The sequence below is a fragment of the Erinaceus europaeus genome, chromosome 2, assembly GCF_950295315.1.
Source record: "Erinaceus europaeus chromosome 2, mEriEur2.1, whole genome shotgun sequence".
In the NCBI taxonomy this organism is placed as follows: domain Eukaryota; kingdom Metazoa; phylum Chordata; class Mammalia; order Eulipotyphla; family Erinaceidae; genus Erinaceus; species Erinaceus europaeus.
This window is the reverse complement of record NC_080163.1, coordinates 4,641,115-4,662,541: the sequence shown is the minus strand read 5'-3', so window position 1 is coordinate 4,662,541 and position 21,427 is coordinate 4,641,115. Positions and strand designations below refer to the sequence as shown.

The window sequence follows — 21,427 nt, the reverse complement described above, 5'->3', positions numbered from 1 at the left end:
CTACAGAGGGGAGGGGGTGGCAGGAGAGAAGTGGGGCTGAGCGGAGCAGCGCGGGGGACGCCGGGAAGGCGCGGGCCCAGGGCTCCCTTCTGCGTCTCCCCACACTCCAGTGCACCTGCCTCGGTCCCCTGGATGTTTCTCGTCTTCCTTCTTCTTATCCCGGGCACGCCACCGCGGCTCCGGGCCCCTCAAAAGTAACTTCGCCACTTCTTCCGGCAACCCCAACGCGCATCACTTCCGGAAAGGGCGGAGTGTAAGAGATGATGGACTTCCGGTCTGTGGGGGCCGGAGCCCCATCGACTGCCCCGCACGGAAGTGCTCAGGTCACCGGAAGTCCGATCTTCCGGGTGCTTTCACAGTGGGACTGGTAGAAGGGTTCCGATCCCGTGGTGACCAGCGATGTCTGGGCGGACGGGCAGCTCTTTCCCGGCTCAGCTGCGCCTCCTTGGACTCAGAGCCCATTGTTAGCGAGCATAAATCAAACCACCATCCACTGTAAGGAAGCAAATATGTTTATTGACGAATTGCAATCCGGGCCGAGATGGAGACTGGCAGCAGTCTACCAAGCTCGACCCCGAACAGGGCTCAAACCATACAATTTATAGGAATTCAGACTACACTCAGGGAGGGGGAGCACATCACCTTATCAACCTACATCCAATAACAGGCTATAGCAAACACAAGATCCAATCATTTCAAACTTAGCAAAAAGCGGGTTCCATACAAAGCAAAGCGCGGGCTATTTTCAAATATAGTAAGATCACACAACCAATAGAATTCAACCAGGCAGGGTCGCCACATCCTCCTGCCATCAGCTATGACCACCCATCCGGTAGGCAGCACACCACAAAGTCTGTTCAAAGGTCCTGATAAGGCTTGTCCCCATGTAGGGTCCTTCGAACAATGGGTGGCCTTCACTGATGAGGTCCTGATAAGGCTTGTCCCCAGGCAGGGTCCTTCGAACAATGGGTGGCCTTCACTGATTAGGTCCTGCTTATTCAAGGGGGAAGGGGCAAGGAATTTTCCACCTCATACTACAAGCAACTCATACTAAAAGCACTTAACAAACAACTGCATAAAAAGGGAATTTCAAGGCTACTGCCTTTTACACCCATGATCTACTCGACCTAAATCTTCCCCCCAAACAGCACCCTTTCGCTCTGTCCAAAGTCTGGTCGTCCTCTGGTTTTGACGGTACACTGCTCTTTAAGAATCCTTTTATGGAGCAAGGGTAGACAGCATAATGGTTATGTACAGAGACTCTCATGCCTGAGGCTCTCAAGTCCCTGGTTCAGTCCCCTGCACCACCATAAACCAAAGCTGAGCAGTGCTCTGGTTAAAAAACAATTTTTTTTTTTTCAATCAATCCTTTTGTGGAGCCAGGAGATAGCTCAGCCGGCAGAGAGCACGCTTTGCCTTGTGCAAGGACGGGCCATCGAGCCCCTGCACCGGACCCCCGCCAGAAGTGCACGGTTCCTTGCTGTCTCTCTCTGTTTCCTTTAGTCTGGAGGGAAAAAGGCGTCTGGAAATTATGCAGGCTCCAAATCCCAGCAAAGTGCTGGCGACAATAAAATAAAAGCAGTATTTTGTTTGCTCATTAGCTTTAAATAAGTTGGAAAACATCATTTTAAAATAACCCTTACCGGGTGGGGGTATAGCCTAATGACTTTATGCAAAGAGACTTTCATGCCTGAGGCGCTCAGTCCCAGGTTCAATCCCCCACACTGCCATAAGCCAGAGCTGAGCAGTGCTCTGGTAAAAATAAATAAACAAATGAATAATTAACTAAATAAATAGCCTTTGTGGGGGCTGGGTGGTGGTGCACCTGGTTAAGCGCACACATTACAGTACACAGGACCAGGGATCAAGCCTCTGGCCCCCACCTGCAAGAGGCCCCCACCTTCCTGAATGGCGAAGCAGGGCTGCAGGTGTCTGTTTCTCTACCTCCCCCTTCTCTCTCGATTTTTGGCTGTGTCTATCCAATAAATAAATAAAGATAACCAAAAAAAAAGAGTGTTCCATCATGGGTGGTGGTAGATAGCATAAAGATGGGGGTCGGGCAGTAGCGCAGCTGGTTAAGTGCAAGTAGAGCAAGGCACAGGGACCAGCATAAGGATCCCGGTTCGAGCCCCCGGCTCCCCACCTGCAGGGGAGTCGCTTCCCAGGCGGTGAAGCAGGTCTGCAGGTGTCTGTCTTTCTCTCCCCCTCTCTGTCTCCCCCTCCTCTCTCCATTTCTCTCTGTCCTATCCAACAACGAACGACATCAACAACAACAATAATAACCACAACAAGGGCAACAACAACAAGGGCAACAAAAGGGGGAAAAAATGGCCTCCAGGAGCGGTCGATTTATGGTGCGGGCACTGAGCCCCAGCAATAATCCCGGAGGCAAAAAAAAAAGATAGCATAAAGGTTCTGAGAAGAAATTCTCATGCCTGAGGCACCAAAGTCCCAGGTTCAAACTCCCACACCGCCATAAACCAGAGCTGAGCGGTCCTCTGATGGGGCTAGGGGGCACATCTTGGTGAGCGGTCCAGGAGGTGGTGCAGTAGATAAAGCACTGGACTCTCAAGGACGAGGTCCTGAGTTCTACCCGCAGCATGTGCCAAAGTGATGAGCTGGTTTGCTCTCTCTTTTCTCAAATAAACAGGTAAATAAATTTTAAAAATAAAGTATAGCGGGAGTCGGGCTGTAGCGCAGCGGGTTAAGCGCAGGTGGCGCAAAGCGCAATGACTGGCGTAAGGATCCCGGTTCGAACCCCGGCTCCCCACCTGCAGGGGAGTCGCTTCACAGGCGGTGAAGCAGGTCTGCGGGTGTCTGTCTTTCTCTGTCCCTCTCTGTCTTCCCCTCCTCTCTCCATTTCTCTCTGTCCTATCCAACAACGACAACAATAATAATAACTACAACAATAAAACAACAAGGACAACAAAAGGGAATAAATAAATAAAATAAATATTTAAAAAATAATGAAGTATAGCATTGCTGAGGCCAGAGAGAATGTTGAGTATATTAGAGCACAAACTTGATGCCTGAGACCCTAGAGGCTACAGGTTCAATCCTTCACACCACCATAAGCCAGTGCTGAGTAGTGCTCTGGTGAACAAAATATAATAAAGTCAATTAAAATAATAGGGGGCAGGGGTAGATAGCATAATGGTTATGCAAAGAGACTGTCATGGCTGAGGCTCAGATGTCCCAGGTTCAATCCCCCACACCACCATAAGCCAGAGCTGAGCAGTGCTCTGGTGTTTCCGTGTCTTTCTCTCTCTGTATCTCCCTCAAAAATAAAATAAACAGGGAGTCGGGCGGTAGCATAGCGAGTTAAGCGCAGGTGGCGCAAAGCGCAAGGATAGGCTTAAGGATCCCGGTTCGAACCCTGGCTCCCCACCTGCAGGGGAGTCACTTCACAGGCGGTGAAGCAGATCTGCAGGTGTCTATCTTTCTCTCCCCCTCTGTCTTCCCCTCCTCTCTCCATTTCTCTGTCCTATCCAACAATGACATCAATAACAACAACATTAATAACTATAGCAATAAAACAACAAGGGCAACAAAATGGAATAAATATTTTAAAAACTGTTTAAAATAAAATACTTAAAATAATAATAATAATAATAATAATAATGGAGGGCTGTAATAATAATGAGAATAATAATGTCAGAGCAATAGGTCACCAAGTACAGTGTGTACCTTGCCGTGCTTGGGGGCCAGGTCTGATGGAGGTGCTACAGTATGACGTGCATCACCAGAAGAGTGGTGTATCTTTCTCTGTCTTCGAATGAAAAAAACAGCAGTGAAATTGTGCATATGTGAGCTCAAGTTCTGCAAAAAAAAATCTTAAAATGCAATCGCTAATACAGAAACATTCTGTGCAGAGTCAGCCACTTTTATAACGTCTACTATAATTGTTACTTCAGATTTGATAGTAGTCATATAAAATGCACTTAAACTTTCAGGCTATTATTAGGATTTATGGAAAATAGAATCCTAAGAAAATCTCTCTCTAGTACTAAGTGGAAGACAATTACAGGGCTTTAAAATTTCAGCTGTTAAAGGGAACGGGTCATAAAGTTTGCATCAATCCTGAACTAGGAGTTGGCAGAGGACCTAGTGGGGGTTGTATTGTTCTGTGGAAATGTTACATATGTACAAACTAATGTATTTGACTGTCGACTGTAAACCATGACTCCCCCAATAAAGAAATTCAAATAAAAATTTTAAAAAGCGGCAATGGCAGCGGTTGGGGAAAAGAGCGGATGCCGGCGGGAAAACAGACTCACACCGCCCCCATGCGGCCGCATAGGAATTTGCAGGCTCTGCAAACTTGCAAGGACACAGGTGGCTGGGGGCGGGAGTGTTCTGAGTGATTTGGAAGCAGAGAGGAAGAGGGGGCCATGGGCTGATGGTCATTGGGGAGACTATCTGGTGCTCAGTGGGTGCTTCAAAGCACTCCACAGGCTCTTGCTGGGTGTCAAGCTGTGGTGCTAACACACAAGTCCCTCACTCTTTGTAGCCGGCTCATCTACGGGGGGCAGGAGTGAGGCTCAGCGGCACAGTGCCTGCCTTCCCCGGGCCCTGGGCTCAACCACAGCACAGGGGAGCACTAACAACAGAAACAGGGGGAACTCAGGGTGGTGGAGGGGTACTGTGATGCACCCGCCTTTCTCCTCCCCCCGCCCCCTTTTAAAGTCAAGCTGCTTTAAAAAAAAACTATTTATTGGATAGACACAGCCAGAAATTGAGAAGGAGGAAGGAGGTGATAGAGAGAGACACCTGCAATCCTGCTTCACCACTTGCAATGCTGTCCCCCTGCAGGTGGGGACTGGGGGTTTGAACCTAGGTCCTTGTGCATTGTAACATGTGTGCTCAACCACCTGACCCTTCTCCCTTTTTTCACTATTTCCTTCAAAATAGTGGGCTGGGAGACATAGCATAATGGTTCTGCAGGACTTTCATGCTTGGGGCTCTGCAGACTCAGTCCCACTGTAAGCTAGAGCTGAGCAGTAGTCTGGCCTCAGCCTCTCTCTCTCTCTCTCTCTCTCTCTCTCACCAGATCACTACTCAGCTCTGGCTTATGGTGGTGGGGGACTTGAACCTGGGACTTCAGAACTTCTGACATGAGAGTCTCTTTGCATGACCGTCTTGCTAGCTACCCCTGCCCTCTCTACATCTTTCTCATTAAGATATATTTTTTAATATTTATTTCCCGTTTGTTGTTTCTTTATTGTTGTGGTTATTATTGTTGTTGTTGATGATGTCATCATGATAGAGAGAAATGGAGAGAGGAAGGGAAGACAGAGAGGGGGAGAGAAAGACAGACACCTGCAGACCTGCTTCACCACCTGTCAAGGGACCCCCCTGCAGGTGGGGAGCCGGGGGCTCAAACTGGGATCCTTACACTCGTCCTTGAGCTTTGTGCCACGTGCACTTAGGCCGCTGTGCTACCGCCCAACTCCCTAAGATAAGTAGTTTTTAAATAAAAATAAAATAGGCGGGGGTCGGGCAGTAGCGCAGTGGGTTAACTGCACATGGCACAAAGCACAGGGACTGGTGTAAGGATCCAGGCTCGAGCCCCCAGCTCCCCACCTGCAGTTGGGGGTCGCATCGCAAGCGGTGAAGCAGGTCTGCAGGTGTCTGTCTTTCTCTCCCTCAGTCTCCCCCTCCTCTCTCCATTTCTCTCTGTCCTATCCAACAACGGTGATAGCAATAACAACAACAATAACCACAACAGTGATAAAACAACAAGGGCAACAAAAAAGGGGGAAAATTGCCTCCAGGAGCAGTGGATTTGTGGTGCAGGTGCCAAGCCCCAGCAATAACCCTGGAGGCAAAAAAAAAAAAAATAGGGTTGAGAGATAGTTCATCCAGTAGGATCTGATTCTCACCATGTGCAAATACACTGAGCCAGGCACCAAATGGAAGGACCATGGCATCAGGGGGTGTTCCATGGCTGCTGGTGTCAGACAGACTGCATATATCTCTGTGCACCTGTCTGTCTGTCTGTGTCCCTGACCTTCCTCCCATCCTTCCCTGCACACACACACACACACACACCTTCCTCTCTTCTTTTCTTTTTTTTTTTATTGGGGAATTAATGTTTTACATTCAACAGTAAGTACAATAGTTTGTACATGCATAACATTCCCCAGTTTCCCATTTAACAATACAACCCCCACTATGTCATCAATCATCCTTCATGGACCTGTATTCTCCCCACCCACCCACCCACCCCAGAGTCTTTTACTTTGGTGAAATACGCCAATTCCATTTCAGGTTCTACTTGTGTTTTCGTTTCTGATCTTGTTTTTCAACTTCGGCCTGAGAGTGAGATCATCCCATATTCATCCTTCTGTTTCTGACTTATTTCACTCAACATGATTTTTTCAAGGTCCATCCAAGATCGGCTGAAAACGGTGAAGTCACCATTTTTTACAGCTGAGTAGTATTCCATTGTGTATATATACCACAACTTGCTCAGCCACTCATCTGTTGTTGGACACCTGGGTTGCTTCCAGGTTTTGGCTGTTACAAATTGTGCTGCCAAGAACATATGTGTACACAGATCTTTTTGGATGGGTGTGTTGGGTTCCTTAGGATCTATCCCCAGGAGAGGAATTGCAGGATCATAGGGTAGGTCCATTTCTAGCCTTCTGAGAGTTCTCCAGACTGTTCTCCACAGAGGTTGGACCAATCGACATTCCCACCAGCAGTGCAGGAGGGTTCCTTTGACCCCACACCCTCTCCAGCATTTGCTGCTGTTCCCTTTTCTGATGTATGACATTCTCACAGGAGTGAAGTGGTATCTCATTGTTGTCTTTATTTGCATTTCTCTGACAATCAGAGACTTGAAGCATTTTTTCATGTGTTTCTCTGCCTTTTGGATCTCTTCTGTGGTGAATATTCTGTCCATGTCCTCCCCCATTTTTGGATGGGGTTATTTGTTGTCTTGTTGTTGAGTCTGGCAAGCTCTTTATATATGTTGGTTATTAAACTCTTATCTGATGTTTGGCATGTAAAGATCTTCTCCCATTCTGTGAGGGGTCTCTTGGTTTGGGTAGTGGTTTCTTTTACTGTGAAGAAGCTTTTAAATTTGATGTAGTCCCATAGGTTTATACTTGCCTTAGTCTTCCTTGTAATTGGATTCGTTTCATTGAAGATGTCTTTGAAATTTATGCAGAAAAGAGTTCTGCCAATATTTTCTTCTAAGTATCTGATAGTTTCTGGTCTAACATCCAAGTCCTTGGTCCACTTGGAATTTACTTTTGTATTTGGTGAAATACAGTGGTTCAGTTTCATTCTTCTGCATGTTTCAACCCATCGTTTCCAACACCATTTGCTGAAGAGACTCTGCTTTCCCCATTTAATAGTCTGGCACCTTTGTCAAAGATTAGATATCCATAGGTGTGGGGGCCTCTTCTTTTTTTAAATAATCTTTATTTATTGGAAAGAGAGAGCCAGAAATCAAGAGGGGAGAGGTGATAGGGAGGGAGACAGGCACCTGCAGCCCTGCTTCACCACTGGCAAAACTCTCCCCCTGCAGGTGGGGAGCAGGGGCTCAAACCCGGGTCCTTGTGCCTTGTAACATGTGTGCTCAACCGGGTGTGTCCCTGTCCGCCCCCACACACCTTCCTCACTACCTCCTCAGGGCCTGATCCCCTGCAGCTGAGCTTGTGAGAGGACACCCTTCGGATGTGTCCCTGCTCACTCAGAACCAGAGCCCGAGGTCTGGGGTTCACTTCCCCATTCTCTGCGAAAGTGCCCGTTCACCTTCTCTGTCAACCTCAACCTCTTCCCCCAGCCCAGCTTCACTCTCACTTCTTCTTTTGATGGAAACACAGGCGAACACACTCCGTCAGAGAACTCAGAAGGCCCAGCCCTGTTCCCCACCCCGTCCCTGCCGCGTCCAGATCCCCGCAGGGCTGTCTGGCATAGGACCACATTCACAGGGCCAGGCGGTGGTAGACTGGGTAGAGCACACACGTTACCAAGGCCACATTCACACTGATGTGCCAGGCCAGTCCCTGAACTTCTCCTCCTCCTCCTCCTCTCCCCCCTCAAAACTTCGTCCCTTTGTCCTGGAGGTGGCTTAGCATAGGGCAGATGCTCCAACCCCTGACAACATGTGAGCGCCATGAACAGCACCAAGGGAGCTCTGTGGTCGGCGGAGGGATGCTGTGGAGCCTCACTCTGTGTGTCCGTTTCCCTCCAAGAAATGTAGAATGAAAATTTGGTCGGAGGAGTCGGGCGGTAGCGCAGCAGGTTAAGCGCATATGGCACAAAGCGCAAGGACCGACGTAAGGATCCCGGTTCGAGCCCCCGGCTCCCCACCTGCAGGGGAGTCGCTTCCCAGGCGGTGAAGCAGGTCTGCAGGTGTCTGTCTTTCTCTCCCCCTCTCTGTCTTCCCCTCCTCTCTCCATTTCTCTCTGTCCTATCTAACAACGATGACACCAATAACAACAATAATAACCACAACAAACAAACAAAAAAAGCAAGGGCAACAAAAAAAGGGTAAATAAATAAATATTTTAAAAAAAAAGAATATTTGGTTGGGAGCTTGCTTAAAGTATCATACCTGGGGCCGTGTGGTGGCGCACCTGGTTGAGCTCACATGTTACAGTGCATAAGGAACCAGGTTCGAGCCCCCGGGTCCCCACCTGCAGGGGGAAGCTTTGCAAGAGGTGAAGCAGGGCTGCAGGTGTCTCTCAGTCTCTCCTTCTCTCTCACCCTCTTCCCTCTCGATTTCTGGCTGTCTCTATCTAGTAAATAAAAATAAAGATAACAAAAAAATAAATAAAATAAAAACAAAAGAAATTATCATATCTGCTTGAGGCCCTCAGTTTATTCCCAGGTGCCATTAAACAAAAAGGTCCTACGGGCTGGGTGGTAGCGTAGCGGGTTAAGCGCATGTGGCACAAAGCGCAAGGATCAGCATAAGGATCCTGGTTCGAGGCCCCAGCTCCCACCTGCAGGGGGGTCACTTCACAGGCGGTGAAGCAGATCTGCATGTGTCTATCTTTCTCTTCCCCTCTGTCTTCCCTTCCTCTCTTGATTTCTTTCTGTCCTAACAACAACAACAGCAGTGCAATAATAACAACAACAAAAGGGCAACAAAATGGGAAAAATGGCTTCCAGGGGCAGTGGATTTGCAGTGCAGGCACCGAGCCCCAGCAATAACCCTGGAGGAAACAACAACAACAAAATGTCCTGGGGCTGGGTGATGGTGCATCTGGGAAAGCGCGCACATTAAGCTTACCATCCATAAGGACCAGGGTTTGAGCCCCCAGACCCCACCTGCAGCGGGGAGGTTTTGTGAGTAGCATTGCAGGTGTCTCTGTCTCTATTTCACTTCTCAGACAACTCTGTCTAGTGGAGTAAATAACAAAGAAAAAAAGTCCTCCTTGCAGCTTCCTTTTCTCTCAAGCAGCCTTCTCTGTGTGGCCCGTGGCTTTGTTCCTTTGGGCTTCCCCCTTTCAGAATGCCCAAGCTGCTGGATTTGACCCCGCAGCCCAGGGGTTGGAGGCTGGCATCTCTGCCTAGGCTTCTAATTAAGAAAAATTCCTCGCAGTGGGCTAAGCACAGGTGGTGCAAAGCACAAGGACCGGTGTAAAGATCCCGGTTCGAGCCCCCGGCTCCCCACCTGCAGGGGTTCAATTCACAAGCGGTGAAGCAGGTCTGCAGGTGTCTGTCTTTCTCTCTCCCTCTCTGTCTTTCCCTCCTCTCTCCATTTCTCTCTGTCCTATCCAGCAATGACGACATTGATAACAACAATAATAACTACAACAGTAAAAACAAGGGTAACAAAAGAGAATAAATAAATATTTTTAAAAAAGAAAAAAGAAAAGAAAAATTCCTGCTACAGCATTTTTCCCCCAGACCCAGTCAGAGCATGAATGATTCACAGCTCCTATTCAGGCCGCATCTTCCTTTGGCCTCCGTAAGGTGCTGGGGCTTGAACCTGGGCCCTGAGCATAGGAAGGCATGCACTCTACTTGGCAACCATCCCTCTGGTCCTTGCAGTAGCCTCTTGAAACAATAATAATAATCATTTCATGAGTTAACAATAGGGGTGACAGCATAATGGTTATGCAAAAAGACTTCCACGCCAGAGACTCTGAAGCCTCAAGTTCAATCCCCAGCACCACCATAAACCAGAGCACAGCAGTACTCTGGTTAAAAGAAGAAAAACTAATTTACTTGGGTGGGGCAGGGGTGGTGCACTTGGTTAAGTGCCTATCTCACCGCTCAAGGATCGGGGTTCAGACCCCCCACTCCCCACCTGCATGCAGGGAGGATGCTTCATGAGTGGTGAAACGGGTCTGCAGGTATCTATCTTTTTCTCTCCCTCTCTTTTTAATTTTTTAAAAGATTTTATTTATTAATGAGATAGAGGAGAGATAGAAAGAACCAGACATCACTCTGATAGGTGTGCTGCTGGGGTTTGAATACAGGACCTCATGCTTGAGTGTCCAGTGCTTTATCCAGTGTGCCACCTCCTGGATCACCTCTCTCTCTCTTCCCTCTCTCTCTCTCCTTCCTTCTCAACTTCTCTTTGTCCTATAGAATAAAAATAAAGTACAAAAAAAAATGGCTGCCAGGAGCCGAGGATTTGTACTGCCAGCAACAACTTCCAGCCATAACCCTGGTGACAACACACACACACACACACACACAGAGAGAGACAGAGAGAGAGAGAGAGAGAGACAGAGACAGAGAGAGAGACAGAGACAGAGGGAGACCATCACTCTGGACACTGAGTCCAGGATGGAACGGGTGATCCCAACATCCCACCACCACTCCACCCCACGGTTCTGCTCAGATCTGTCAGGAACCCAAGGTCAAGAGTTGAGACCCTACGTCTTCTCAGATCCCTGTCACCGACGGTGAAGTTCTGGACTGGGTCTGCACACTGACTCCGTTTTCTGATGCTTCTTATTTAGGGAGAAAGGAAGCAGGCCAGCAGGCACTATGAACTATTTTTGGTTTTGTTTTGGGTTTTTTTTCCCCTTTTTAAAGATTTAGTTTTCTTTCATGTGACAGAATTTCTTGTGAGGGAAGCAGAGCAGCGAGAATCTCACTGCAGAGCCTGCAACAGCTGGGCCTGAACAAAACCACAGACATGCAAGGCTGGCCTGCTACCAGCAGAGCCATTTGCTGACAATGCTGCCTCCTCCTCCTCCTCCTCCTCCTCCTCCTCCTCCTCCTCCTCCTCCTCCTCCTCTCTCTCCCTCTCCCTTTCTCTCCCAGAGCACTGCTCAGGTCTGGCTTATACTGGCGCTGGGAACTGAACCTTAGACAGCAGAGTCTCAGACATGAGCGTCTTTTTGCAGAACCATTACACCATCTCCCGACCCCTAGCCTTCCTCTTTCCTCCCCCTCCAACTCCTGCTCTTCCTCCCTTCCTCCTGCTTCTCTTCCCCCTTCTCCCTTCCTCCTCCCCTCCCCCTCCCCCCCTCCTCCTCCCCTCCATCCCCCTCCTCCTTCAGTCTACACTAGGCTTCCTATATTTACGATTCCACCACACCTGGGTTGGCCTTTGGCTTCCTTTTATCTCAGAGACACAGAGAGGAGAAGAGAGCAGACGGGGAGGGCAGGGCAGCAGGGCTAGGGAGAGGAGAAGGGTGGAGGGGAGGGGAGAGAAGAGGGGTGGTTCAGAGGATAAGAGGGGAGGGGAGGGGAGGGGAGAGACACCACAGCAACGTTATCCACGAAGCTGCCTCTGGTGTTGTGTTGCTCCCATGAGGCCCTAGGACTTGAAACCGGGCTTCAGACTGAGTAAGAAGTGAGTCACCTCATGGTCCCTGCGCCTTTTTTGATGCCAGTGAAGACACGTGTGTGTGTGTGTGTGTGTGTGTGTGTGTGTGTGTGTGTGCATGTGTGTGTGTCGATCTTTCCTAGCAGAACATTCAACGTTGGGCCCTAAGGGAGTTGGGCAGTAGCGCAGTGGGTTAAACACACGTGGCGCAAAGCGCAAGGACAGGAGTAGGGATCCGGGTTCGAGCCCCAGGCGGTGAAGCAGGTCTGCAGGTGTCTGTCTTTCTCTCCCCCTCTCTGTCTTCCCCTCCTCTCTCCATTTCTCTCTGTCCTATCTAACAAGGATGACATCAATAACAACAACAATAATCACTACAACAACAACGAAAAACAACAAGGGCAACAAAAGGGAAAATAAATAAATAAATAAATAAATAAGTAAAATAAAAACAAACCAACACTGCTTCCTGACTCTCCAGCAAGCCCCACGGTAAATCTGAAAAGCAGGGGACCTTGCCTGACTCTCTCCGCACCCCGGACCCCTCCCCACCCCCACTTCCCCGTGAAAGCCTTGTGATTAGCGAGTCTCAGAAGAGTGAAGTGAAAGTGGGAGAGCAAAAGCCACAGGCACTAAAGGGTGGGGGTGGGGGGCTTCTAGGGCAGGAGACCCCACACCACCACGACCCCCCTCCGGAAGGGAGGAACAGCTGTGACACAGGATGGTGCTTGGGGACCCTGCAGAAGACCCTGCACCCTCCAGACAGATGCCCTCTCCTCCCCCTCTTCACCCACCTGGCTGAGAGTCTGAGAGTCCCGGGGCACCTTGGGCCCAGGAGGTGGGTGGAGAGAGGGGCGGAGTCTGGGGGAGAGAAACCAAGAAAAGGGGCTGCAGGACATGGGGCCTCAGAGATGTCTCCCCTGCCACCGCTGCTGCTTCTGCTGCTGAGCCTGGAGCCCCTGGGGGCCGCGCTGATCCGGTACTGGGGCCCCCACACCTTGAGCCCAGATTCCCCCTCCATCACTTTGAGTCTGGGGCTCCTGGATCCAGGGACTCCCCACCTGGCACCCAAAAACTCCTGGTCCTTGGGGTCCCACATCTCCAAAATAGGCTCTCATCTGAGGACAACACCTCAATATCTAAGGCCCCATCCCTGTCAGTCCAAGTCCCCTAAATCTGAGACTTGTGACTGGGGTCCCCTCTCCTACTCTCAGGATAACTGGGCAGGGGCGGCCTGTTGACCCCACCCAGAACTCTGGCGATGTGGTTCTGGAGTCTCCAGGCATTTGACCATCTTACCCTCCCCATCTTGCAGACACTGGCCTGAGACCTGTAAATTGAAACACCCCAGATCTTTACAATCTCTAGGCTTCAAAAAATCGTTTCAGGGGGCTGGAGAGGTAGCATAATGGTTCTGCAAGAGACTTTGATACCTGATTTTGTGAGGCCCCAGGGTCAGTCCCAGGACCCCAATTTTACTTATATTATTATTATTATCATTATTTTTGCTTCCAGGGTTATCTCTGGGGCTCAGTGCCTGCACTACGAATCCACTGTTCCTGGAGGCCAATTTTTTCCCCTTTTTGTTGTCCTTATTGTTGATTCCCCCCCCCATTTTTTATTGCATAGGACAGATAGCAATTAAGAGAGGAGGGAGACAGAGAGGGGGAGAGAAAGATAGACACCTGAAGACCTGCTGAAGTAATGTCCCTATAAGTGGGGAGTTATAGGGAGCCTGGACCTGGATCCTTGCACGTGTCTTTGTGCTTTGTACTATGTGCACTTGACCCAATGTGCTACCACCCCCTGCCTCCCCAGGACGGCTATATAAACCCACCAGAGCTGAGCTGTGCTCTGGGAAAAAGAAAAATGATCATTTGGTGCCTGGCAATGAGGCTCCGGTCCTGGTTTTATTATTTTTATTTATTTTTTAAGCAGAGCACTGCTCAGTTCTGGCTTATGGTGGTGCAGGGGATTGAACCTGCAACTTAAGAGCCTCAGGCATAAGAGTCTTCTTTGCAGACCATTATGCTACCTACCCCATGCCCATCCCCTGTAATTTCATATCTTACCTTAAGTCCTTGCTAGACCCAGAATGCATTTTAGTGCAGAGAGTGAAACTGAGGCGCTTATTATTATTATTTTTTTACTTTTTACTTTTACCCGATGGTGGGGCAAGTTCCAGCACCATTAATGGAGGTGTGAAGCGATTTTGGCAAAGGCTGTTACAGTCTTCAGAAATCTCTGCGAAGACTGTTCCCTGGGGAAGGCTGATTTTGTCTCCTTCCGGTGGTTTGGTTTCAGGACTCCAGAGAGGGCTTTGCTCTGTTTACAGAGTCTTGAGGCAAGTCTGTCGCGTGGCTTCCTAAGGTCTGCAGGGAGGGCATCACTGCGGGCTTGCTATAGTGGCCCTGCTGGAGGCTCAGGATGGGGGTTTCTCCAAGAAGGGCAGCTAGGACTCTGCCAAGGTTCTCCTCCCACCTCTGCCCCCCCAGGATCCCTCTTCGCCGGGCACGAGGAGCCCCGAACCCACTGCGGGAATGGGGGCAGCCAGGAGAGCCCCCCAGGATGGGGGCTCCATCCCCTGGGAACAAGTCCATCTCGGTGTCTCTCTCCAACCTTCTGAACGTGAGTCTCCGTCCACCCCACCCCACCCCGGACACACACCCCTCCCGCCCTCAGACCGAGTGTCACTTCTCTCCTGCTGTGCCTTCAGGTCCAGTACTATGGGGACATTGGGCTGGGGACGCCCCCACAGATCTTCTCTGTCGTCTTTGACACGGGCTCCTCCAATCTCTGGGTGCCGTCCAGGAGATGCCTTTTCTTCAGCCTGCCCTGCTGTGAGCTGGCACAGGGGAGGGTGCTGGGGAGCGGGGAAGCAGGCAGAGACCCTTGGATTTGGATGGGGCACTGCTTAAGCTCTTTACCAGGGGTGAGAAGGGCAGAGGGCAGCAGGCACTGGGGAGACCCCACCACCCCTCACCAAGCCTGGGCCTCCTCCCTGACTTTCTGATTCAGGGTTCCACCACCGCTTCAACCCCAAAGCTTCCAGCTCCTTCAAGCCCAATGGAACCAAGTTTGCCATTCAGTACGGGACCGGGAGGCTGAGTGGCATCCTGAGTGAGGACAAGCTGACAGTGCGTGGCCTGGGGCCCCAGGGGGGCTTGGGCCAGGGAGACCCCCCCCCCCGGCCCTGCTGAGCGGGCTTTCTGTGGGGCTGGAAGAGGAGGGGCTTCCCTGAGCAAAGGGCGTGGCTTCAGTGATGTGGGCGTGGCTTACATACCAAGGGGAGGGCTTTGGGGTGTGGGCGTGGTTTATATGAAGGGGCGGGGCTTTCCCAACACGCAAAGGGTGTGGCTCTCTCTCCTGGGCTGTGGCTTCCATAACAGGCAGGAGCAGATGGTGTGGTTCTCTAGGATGTGGGTGAGGTTTGCACAGCAGGGGCGTGGCTTACACACTAGGGGCGGGACCTCCTGGGCTCTGGGCACAGTTTCCTTAGGGGGCTGTGATTCACACATCAGCGTGGGGCTTCTCATGCGGGGGTGGGGCTTCCTTGTCTGGGTGTGGCTTTTGATTCAGAGGGGAGATAATTGTCAGGAGATTACGGCTTCCAACTGTTGAGGCAAAGTTTTGTAAGCAGTTGGAGCTGATTCCAGATGTCCACAATCCTAGCATCAATCCAGGGGTGCACACTTTGGTCTGAGGAATCTCAGAAATACAAAGAAAGAAAGAAAGAAAAGAAAAGAAAAGAAAAGAGAGAGAGAGAGAGAGAGAGAGAGAGAAAGAAAGAAAGAAAGAAAGAAAGAAAGAAAGAAGTAGTCCAGGAGGTGGTGAAGTGGGTACAACACTGGACTCTCAAGCATGAGTTCGATCCCTGGCAGCATATGTACCAGAGTGATGTCTGGTTCTTTCTTTCACTCCCTCTCTCTCTCTCTCTCCTCCTGTCTTCTTCATGAATAAATAAAATCGGAACGTGTGGGTAGCAGCCCAGAAGGTGGCACACTGGACAAAACGTTGGGCTTGGAAGCATGAGGTCCTGAATTCAATGTGTGGCATCGAATGTGCCAGTGACGCTCTACTGCTGTCCTCTATCTTGTAGTAAATAAGCCCTAAACAAATAAAACTAAAAAGGGCGGGAGAGAGAAACATGTAGGGCTGGCCTGGGCTAGTTCACTTGGAACTGTGCAAGTGTAGCTTTGCTACGTGTGAGGGCCAGGACTGAAGCCAACCCCACCACACTGAAGAAAGCCTCAGTGCTGGGGTTTCTGTCATTCTCTGCCTCAGAGAAAGAAATATAGGTAACGTCCTCGTGACCTGACTGTCTCCCTAGATCGGGGGAGTCTCCGGAGCATCGGTGATGTTCGGGGAGGCTCTGTGGGAGCCCAGCCTGGCCTTTGCCGCTTCCCAGTTTGATGGAATATTGGGCCTCGGTTTCCCCATTCTGGCCGTGGGAGGAGTCCGGCCCCCGCTGGATGCCCTGGTGGATCAGGGACTCCTGGACAAGCCTGTCTTCTCTTTCTACCTCAACAGGTAACAGGGGGCCGTCTACCTGTCTGGGAGTCCTTGTCCCAGGGGGGAGTTCTGTCTGCCCTCTGCAAGTCACCTCCTCAGAGCAATTCCAACCCCAGCTACTGTCCCTTCAGACAGTGATTCAACTCCGGAAGGAAGTCCCATCTTCTGGGGTGGAATTCGCCTCCTCAAAATGAATAACCCACATACGCTAATCAGAAGTCACAGTCACCAAACACCTTTAAGCTCAGCAAAGAAACCCAACTTTGGATAGTGCACTCCTTTGTCTGTCGTGTGCAAGACCCAGGTTCGAGCCCAGCCCCGACTGCACAGAAGGAAGCTTCCGTGGTGGTCTTTTTCACTCTCTCTCTGCCTCTGCCTAAAAACAGAACTTTTTTTTTTTGACAAAGCAAAGAGAAATTGAGAGGAAAGAGGGAGATAGAGAGGATGAGAACATGAGAGACACCTGCAGCCCAGCTTCACAGCTCATGAAGCTTCCCCTGCAGGTGGGGACTGGAAGCTTGAAGCTGGGTCCTTGAGCTCAACCTGGTGCACCACCACCCAGACTTAATCCTTTATTCAATTTAGGAAGCCCCTCGTTACTACAAAAAGGGTCCAGATTTCATCTGAGAACATACACCTGAAGTCCAGAACTGGCCAATTTAATCTAAGAAGCCCCACCCAGTTCCAGGAAAGCCCATTCCTCTTCCCGGCACGCTCAGCCAATGCAGGAAGTTACAGGCCTCTGGAGTTTTGAGATGCACAGTTCATAAGGTCTCCTGGAAACCTGAAAGGTGGTGTGGTGGATAAAGCAGTGACCGCTCAAGCATGAGGTCCTGAGTTTGATCCCCAGCATCTCGTGTGCCAGAGTGGAGTTCTTCCCTCCTCTTCTTCCTCACTTTCTCTTATTAATAACTTTTTATTATCTTTATTTATTGGATAGAGACAGGCAGAAATTGAGAGGGTAATGGGAGATAGACAGGCCCCTGAAGCCCTGCATCACCACTTGCAAAGCTTTCCCCCTGCAGGTGTTGGGGGGGCTCAAACCTGGGTCCTTGCACATTGTAACACCTGCACTCAACCAGGTATACCACCAAATAGTCCCTACAGATGTTTTTTAAATTAAAAAAGGGGGGTCCGGGTGGTAGTGCAGCAGGTTAAGCACACATGCACAAGGACCGGCATAAGGATCCCGGCTCGAGCCCCCGGCTCCCCACCTCCAGGGGGTCGCTTCACAAACGATGAAGCAGGTCTGCAGGTGTCTATCTTTCCCTCTGCCTGTCTTCCCTCCTCTCTTGATTTCTGTCTTATCCAACAATGACAGTAATAACAATAACAGAGGCAACAAGGACAACAAAATGCAGGGAAAATGGCCTCTAGGAGCAGTGGATTCATAGTGCAGGCACTGAGCCCCAGCAATAACCCTGGAGGCAAAAAAAAAAAAAAGTCTCACCACCCACCATGAAGTCATTCTATGCTTCCAGACCACTTCAGAAGCCTCATGCTCCACATACATGTCCCCTAAATGCTCTACGTCCCACCGTCAAATCAAGAACTCCCATCACCTCTTCAAGAAGCCCCTACCTACACTCCCATATCTATCTGCTACCACAGACCCCCATTTTCTCTCTCTCTCTTTCTCTTTTTTTTGCCTTCAGGGTTCTTGCTGGGGCTGAGTGCCTGCACTATGAATCCATTGCTTCTGTGGCCATTTTTCATTGGATAGGACAAACAAATTGAGAGGGAGGGGAGACACACAGAGAGAGAGAGAGAGGAAGAGAGAGAGACCTGCAGATCTGCTTCACTGCTTGTGAAGCAACCCCCTGAAGGTGGGGGAGCTGGGGGCTCGCACCTGGATCCTTACACTTCGTACTAAGCACATTTAACCCGGTATACCACCGCCTAGCCCCCTCTCACTATTTTCTTGAATTTCAAAAGAGCACTTGAGAGAGGAGGGGGAAGCAGAGAGGAACAGAGACAGACAGACACTTGCAACTGTTGGCATTATCTTTCTCTGGGTCTGAGGAGGGAAGAGCCATGGGGAATGACTGTGAAACTTCAGTGGAAGATCAATAGTCTGAAGGACTGAAGGCGTTTGCTTGGGTTTTGTTAACAGCTCATATAGAGCAAGATGGTTGTCACAAAAAGTCAAGATGTGACCGTTGATCCTAACAATACGTTTTTAGTTAAGCCTTATAAGTAACTTATGCTTACCATCAACCCTTACTGTGTCTGCTCTCAAGGACCTTTTCCCAGAACAGGTAGGCATCTGTGGCCTGCCTCCAGATGGCCAGGAAAGTTCATTCTCTCTGAGGTGAGCCTTCAGAGAGGGACGTCTGTTTGCAGAACACCATGAACCTATTGTTCTGGGTATTTCAGTCGTTGAGAACAGAGCCAGCTTAGGTCAACAGCAATAAAGGCGCTGTGTTTTCCCAACATGCAGCCCCGCTTGTGAAGCTTCTCTCCTGCAGGTGGGGACCAGGGCCTTGAACATGCATCCCTGAGCACATGTGCTCTACTGGGTGCACCACAGCTGGGCCCGTTCCTCTTTACTTTGAATCCTGCTTGCAGTCTTCTCACTCAGGGCCTGTCTTACCAAGAGACCTCAGTCCCTGCCTCTTCTGTCCATTCTCGCGGCTGCCTCGGCAGGGGGCTGAGGTCCTGACAGCTCACTGCCTGTGCAGGGACCCCGAGGCAGCCAGCGGAGGGGAGCTGGTTCTGGGGGGCGTGGACCCCGCGCACTACGTCCCCCCACTCATCTTCCTGCCGGTCACCTTGCCTGCCTACTGGCAGATCTCCATGGAGCGGTGAGGAGGCTGCTCCCGGGTGGGCGCAGGGGCTGCGTGCTGGGTCCCCAGTGTGTTGGAGGGGGAGGGAGCTGGGGACCCCAACTCTGAGGGAGGAGGGGCTGGGGGACCCCAGGGTCTGAGAAAGGAGGGGTTGGGGGAACCCTGCGTTTGAGGGAAGAATGTTGGAGGTCTGGCCTCCAGTGACTGCCCTTCCCTCCCAGGGTGACCGTGGGTCCAGGACTGACCCTCTGCCCCCGGGGCTGTGCTGCCGTCCTGGACACAGGCACACCTGTCATCACTGGGCCCAGTGAGGACATCCAGGCTCTCAACGGAGCCCTTGGGGGCGCCCCCCTGCCGGCTGGTGCGGTGAGGCTCTGGGGCGCTGATGGGGGGCTGACCGTGGGCCCTGCCCGCCACTTCCTCCGGGCAGTCGCTGCACTTCTGGGGGTGCAGGTGGGGGCAGGTATCTCTGTCTCGGGGTGCTGAGGGTCACCTGGGTGGGATCCTGTCTGCTGGACTGGCCTCCCTCATGGCACTTCACATTCCCTTGCAAGAAAAACAAACAAAAAAACTCTCAAAAAGTGTTCCCCTTCTTGGATCCCTGCAAAGTGGCCAAGCAAAAAGAGATGGCTGACCTGGTAGCGCACATCCCTTAGGATTGGAGTCCTGGCACCACATGGGAGCACCGTGCACCGCACAGGGAGGGGGTGGGGGTCCCAGCACCCTGGGTCCCGAGTGCCCAGCTGCCCTTCTGGACCAGGCCCTGGGTGCTGCCCCCAGCCCCGAGCAGAGGGGACCCCGTCTCCACTCCCCCTCCTCCCGCAGTACCTCATCCCGTGCTCCCTCCTCCCGACGCTCCCCGCCGTCTCCTTCCTCCTCGGCGGGACCTGGTTTAACCTCACAGCCCAGGACTACGTCATCCAGGTGGGTGACCTCCTCGGTGACGTCAGAGGGATGCGTCGTGACGTGATAGGGAAAATCCATGACGTCAGCGCGAAGCAACCTGACAACGGAGGTGGGCTGGGCGGGGGTTGGGTGGCAACACCCAGTGATCCTCTGTCCCCTGCAGATTGTTTTCGGTGGCGTCCGCCTCTGCGTGTCCGGCTTCCGGGGTCTGGACGTGCCCCCGCCGGCAGGGCCCCTCTGGATCCTCGGGGACGTCTTCCTGGGCGCCCACGTGGCCGTCTTCGACCGCGGGGACCCCAGGGGCGGCGCCCGCGTGGGCCTGGCGCGCGCTCGAGCTCGGGGGGCGGGGCCGGACCACGCGCAGGCGCAGTTCCCCGGGGGGGGGCGGCCGGGCTAGGCGCCTGCGCACCTCGAGCAGCGGCCCCTGCAGCGGCCACCCCCCCCCATACATACACCTGCAGTAAATCCCCCCAATTTCTGAGCGTCGGACCCTCAAGCAAGAGATCCAGAGTTTGATCGCTGGCATTGCAGAGTGATGCTCTGGTTCTCCTTCTCATTCATTAATAAATGTATATTTGAAAAGAAAAATCCAGCCTTTCTAGCAAGCTAGCCCTTGGGTGTCTCGGGGTTTTTTGTGTTAATTTTTCTTTATTATCTTTATTTTATTAGTGGATAGAAACAAGCAGAAATTTAGAGGGTCGGGGGGAGCTAGAGAGTGAGAAAGAGACACCAGCAGCGCTGCTTCACCACTCACAAAGCTTTTTCCCCTTGCAGGTGGGGACTCGGGGTTCAAATCCTGATCCTTGTGTTTTGTAACATGTGCATTCAACCAGGTGTGCCGCCACCCGGCCCCCTTGTTTTTTTAATAGCTTAAAAATATTTGGGGGGCTGGGCAGTGCAGTGGGTTAGGCACACATGGAGCAAAGCGGAAGGACCAGCATAAGGATCCCAGTTCGAGCCCCCGGCTCCCCACCTGCAGGGGAGTCGCTTCACAAGCGGTGAAGCAGGTCTGCAGGTGTCTGTCTTTCTCTCCCCCTCTCTGTCTTCCCCTCCTCTCCATTTCTCTCTGTCTTATCCAACAACAACAGCAATGGCAACAATAACAACAAGGACAACAAAAATGGGAAAATATTTATTTGGTTTAAATTTCATTTATTTACTTATTTTGGGTACAGAGTAGAGACAGAGAGAAACTGAGAGGCAAGGGGGAACTAGGGAGACGGACACCAGCAGCACCGCTTCACCACTCTTGAGGCTTCCCGCCTGCAGGTTGCGGCCGGGGGCTTGAACCCCGGTCCTTGTACACGGTGATGTGTGCACTCTACAAGGTGCACCGCCACCTGGCCCTAGGCTGCTGCTTCCTTTTTTAATGTGGCCCCAGAGCCTCTCCCACACGTTTTACTACTGTTCCCAGGTCAACTTTTTCATTCCCTTAAACATATCCTTCTTGATGAGAAAGAGACAAAGGAGGAGAGAG

General features: G+C 51.3%; 1 protein-coding gene across 2 annotated transcripts; it reads left to right on the top strand.

The window, feature by feature from the left end:
- The first annotated feature begins 12,630 nt into the window (after window positions 1–12,630).
- On the top strand, window positions 12,631–20,527 carry LOC103120846 (napsin-A). 2 transcript variants are annotated; one of them, XM_007531331.3, is made up of 9 exons: window positions 12,631–12,725; window positions 14,242–14,374; window positions 14,463–14,586; window positions 14,765–14,883; window positions 16,077–16,276; window positions 18,940–19,062; window positions 19,266–19,410; window positions 19,870–19,968; window positions 20,114–20,527. In XM_007531331.3, the coding sequence occupies exons 1-9, from the start codon at window positions 12,658–12,660 to the stop codon at window positions 20,345–20,347; spliced, it is 1,245 nt and encodes a 414-aa protein (XP_007531393.3). In that variant the 5' UTR covers window positions 12,631–12,657; the 3' UTR covers window positions 20,348–20,527. The 2 variants fall into 2 exon arrangements, with proteins under 2 accessions (XP_007531393.3, XP_060030835.1); XM_060174852.1 differs by lacking the exon at window positions 19,870–19,968.
- Window positions 20,528–21,427: the final 900 nt, after the last annotated feature.

Coding starts and splice junctions, on each gene's coding strand:
- LOC103120846 (XM_007531331.3), top strand. CDS start 12,658: ATGTCTCCCCTGCCACCGCTGCTGCTTCTGCTGCTGAGCCTGGAGCCC. Junction 14,884..16,076: donor TGAGTGAGGACAAGCTGACA/GTGCGTGGCCTG, acceptor CTGTCTCCCTAG/ATCGGGGGAGTCTCCGGAGC. Junction 16,277..18,939: donor TTCTCTTTCTACCTCAACAG/GTAACAGGGGGC, acceptor CTGCCTGTGCAG/GGACCCCGAGGCAGCCAGCG.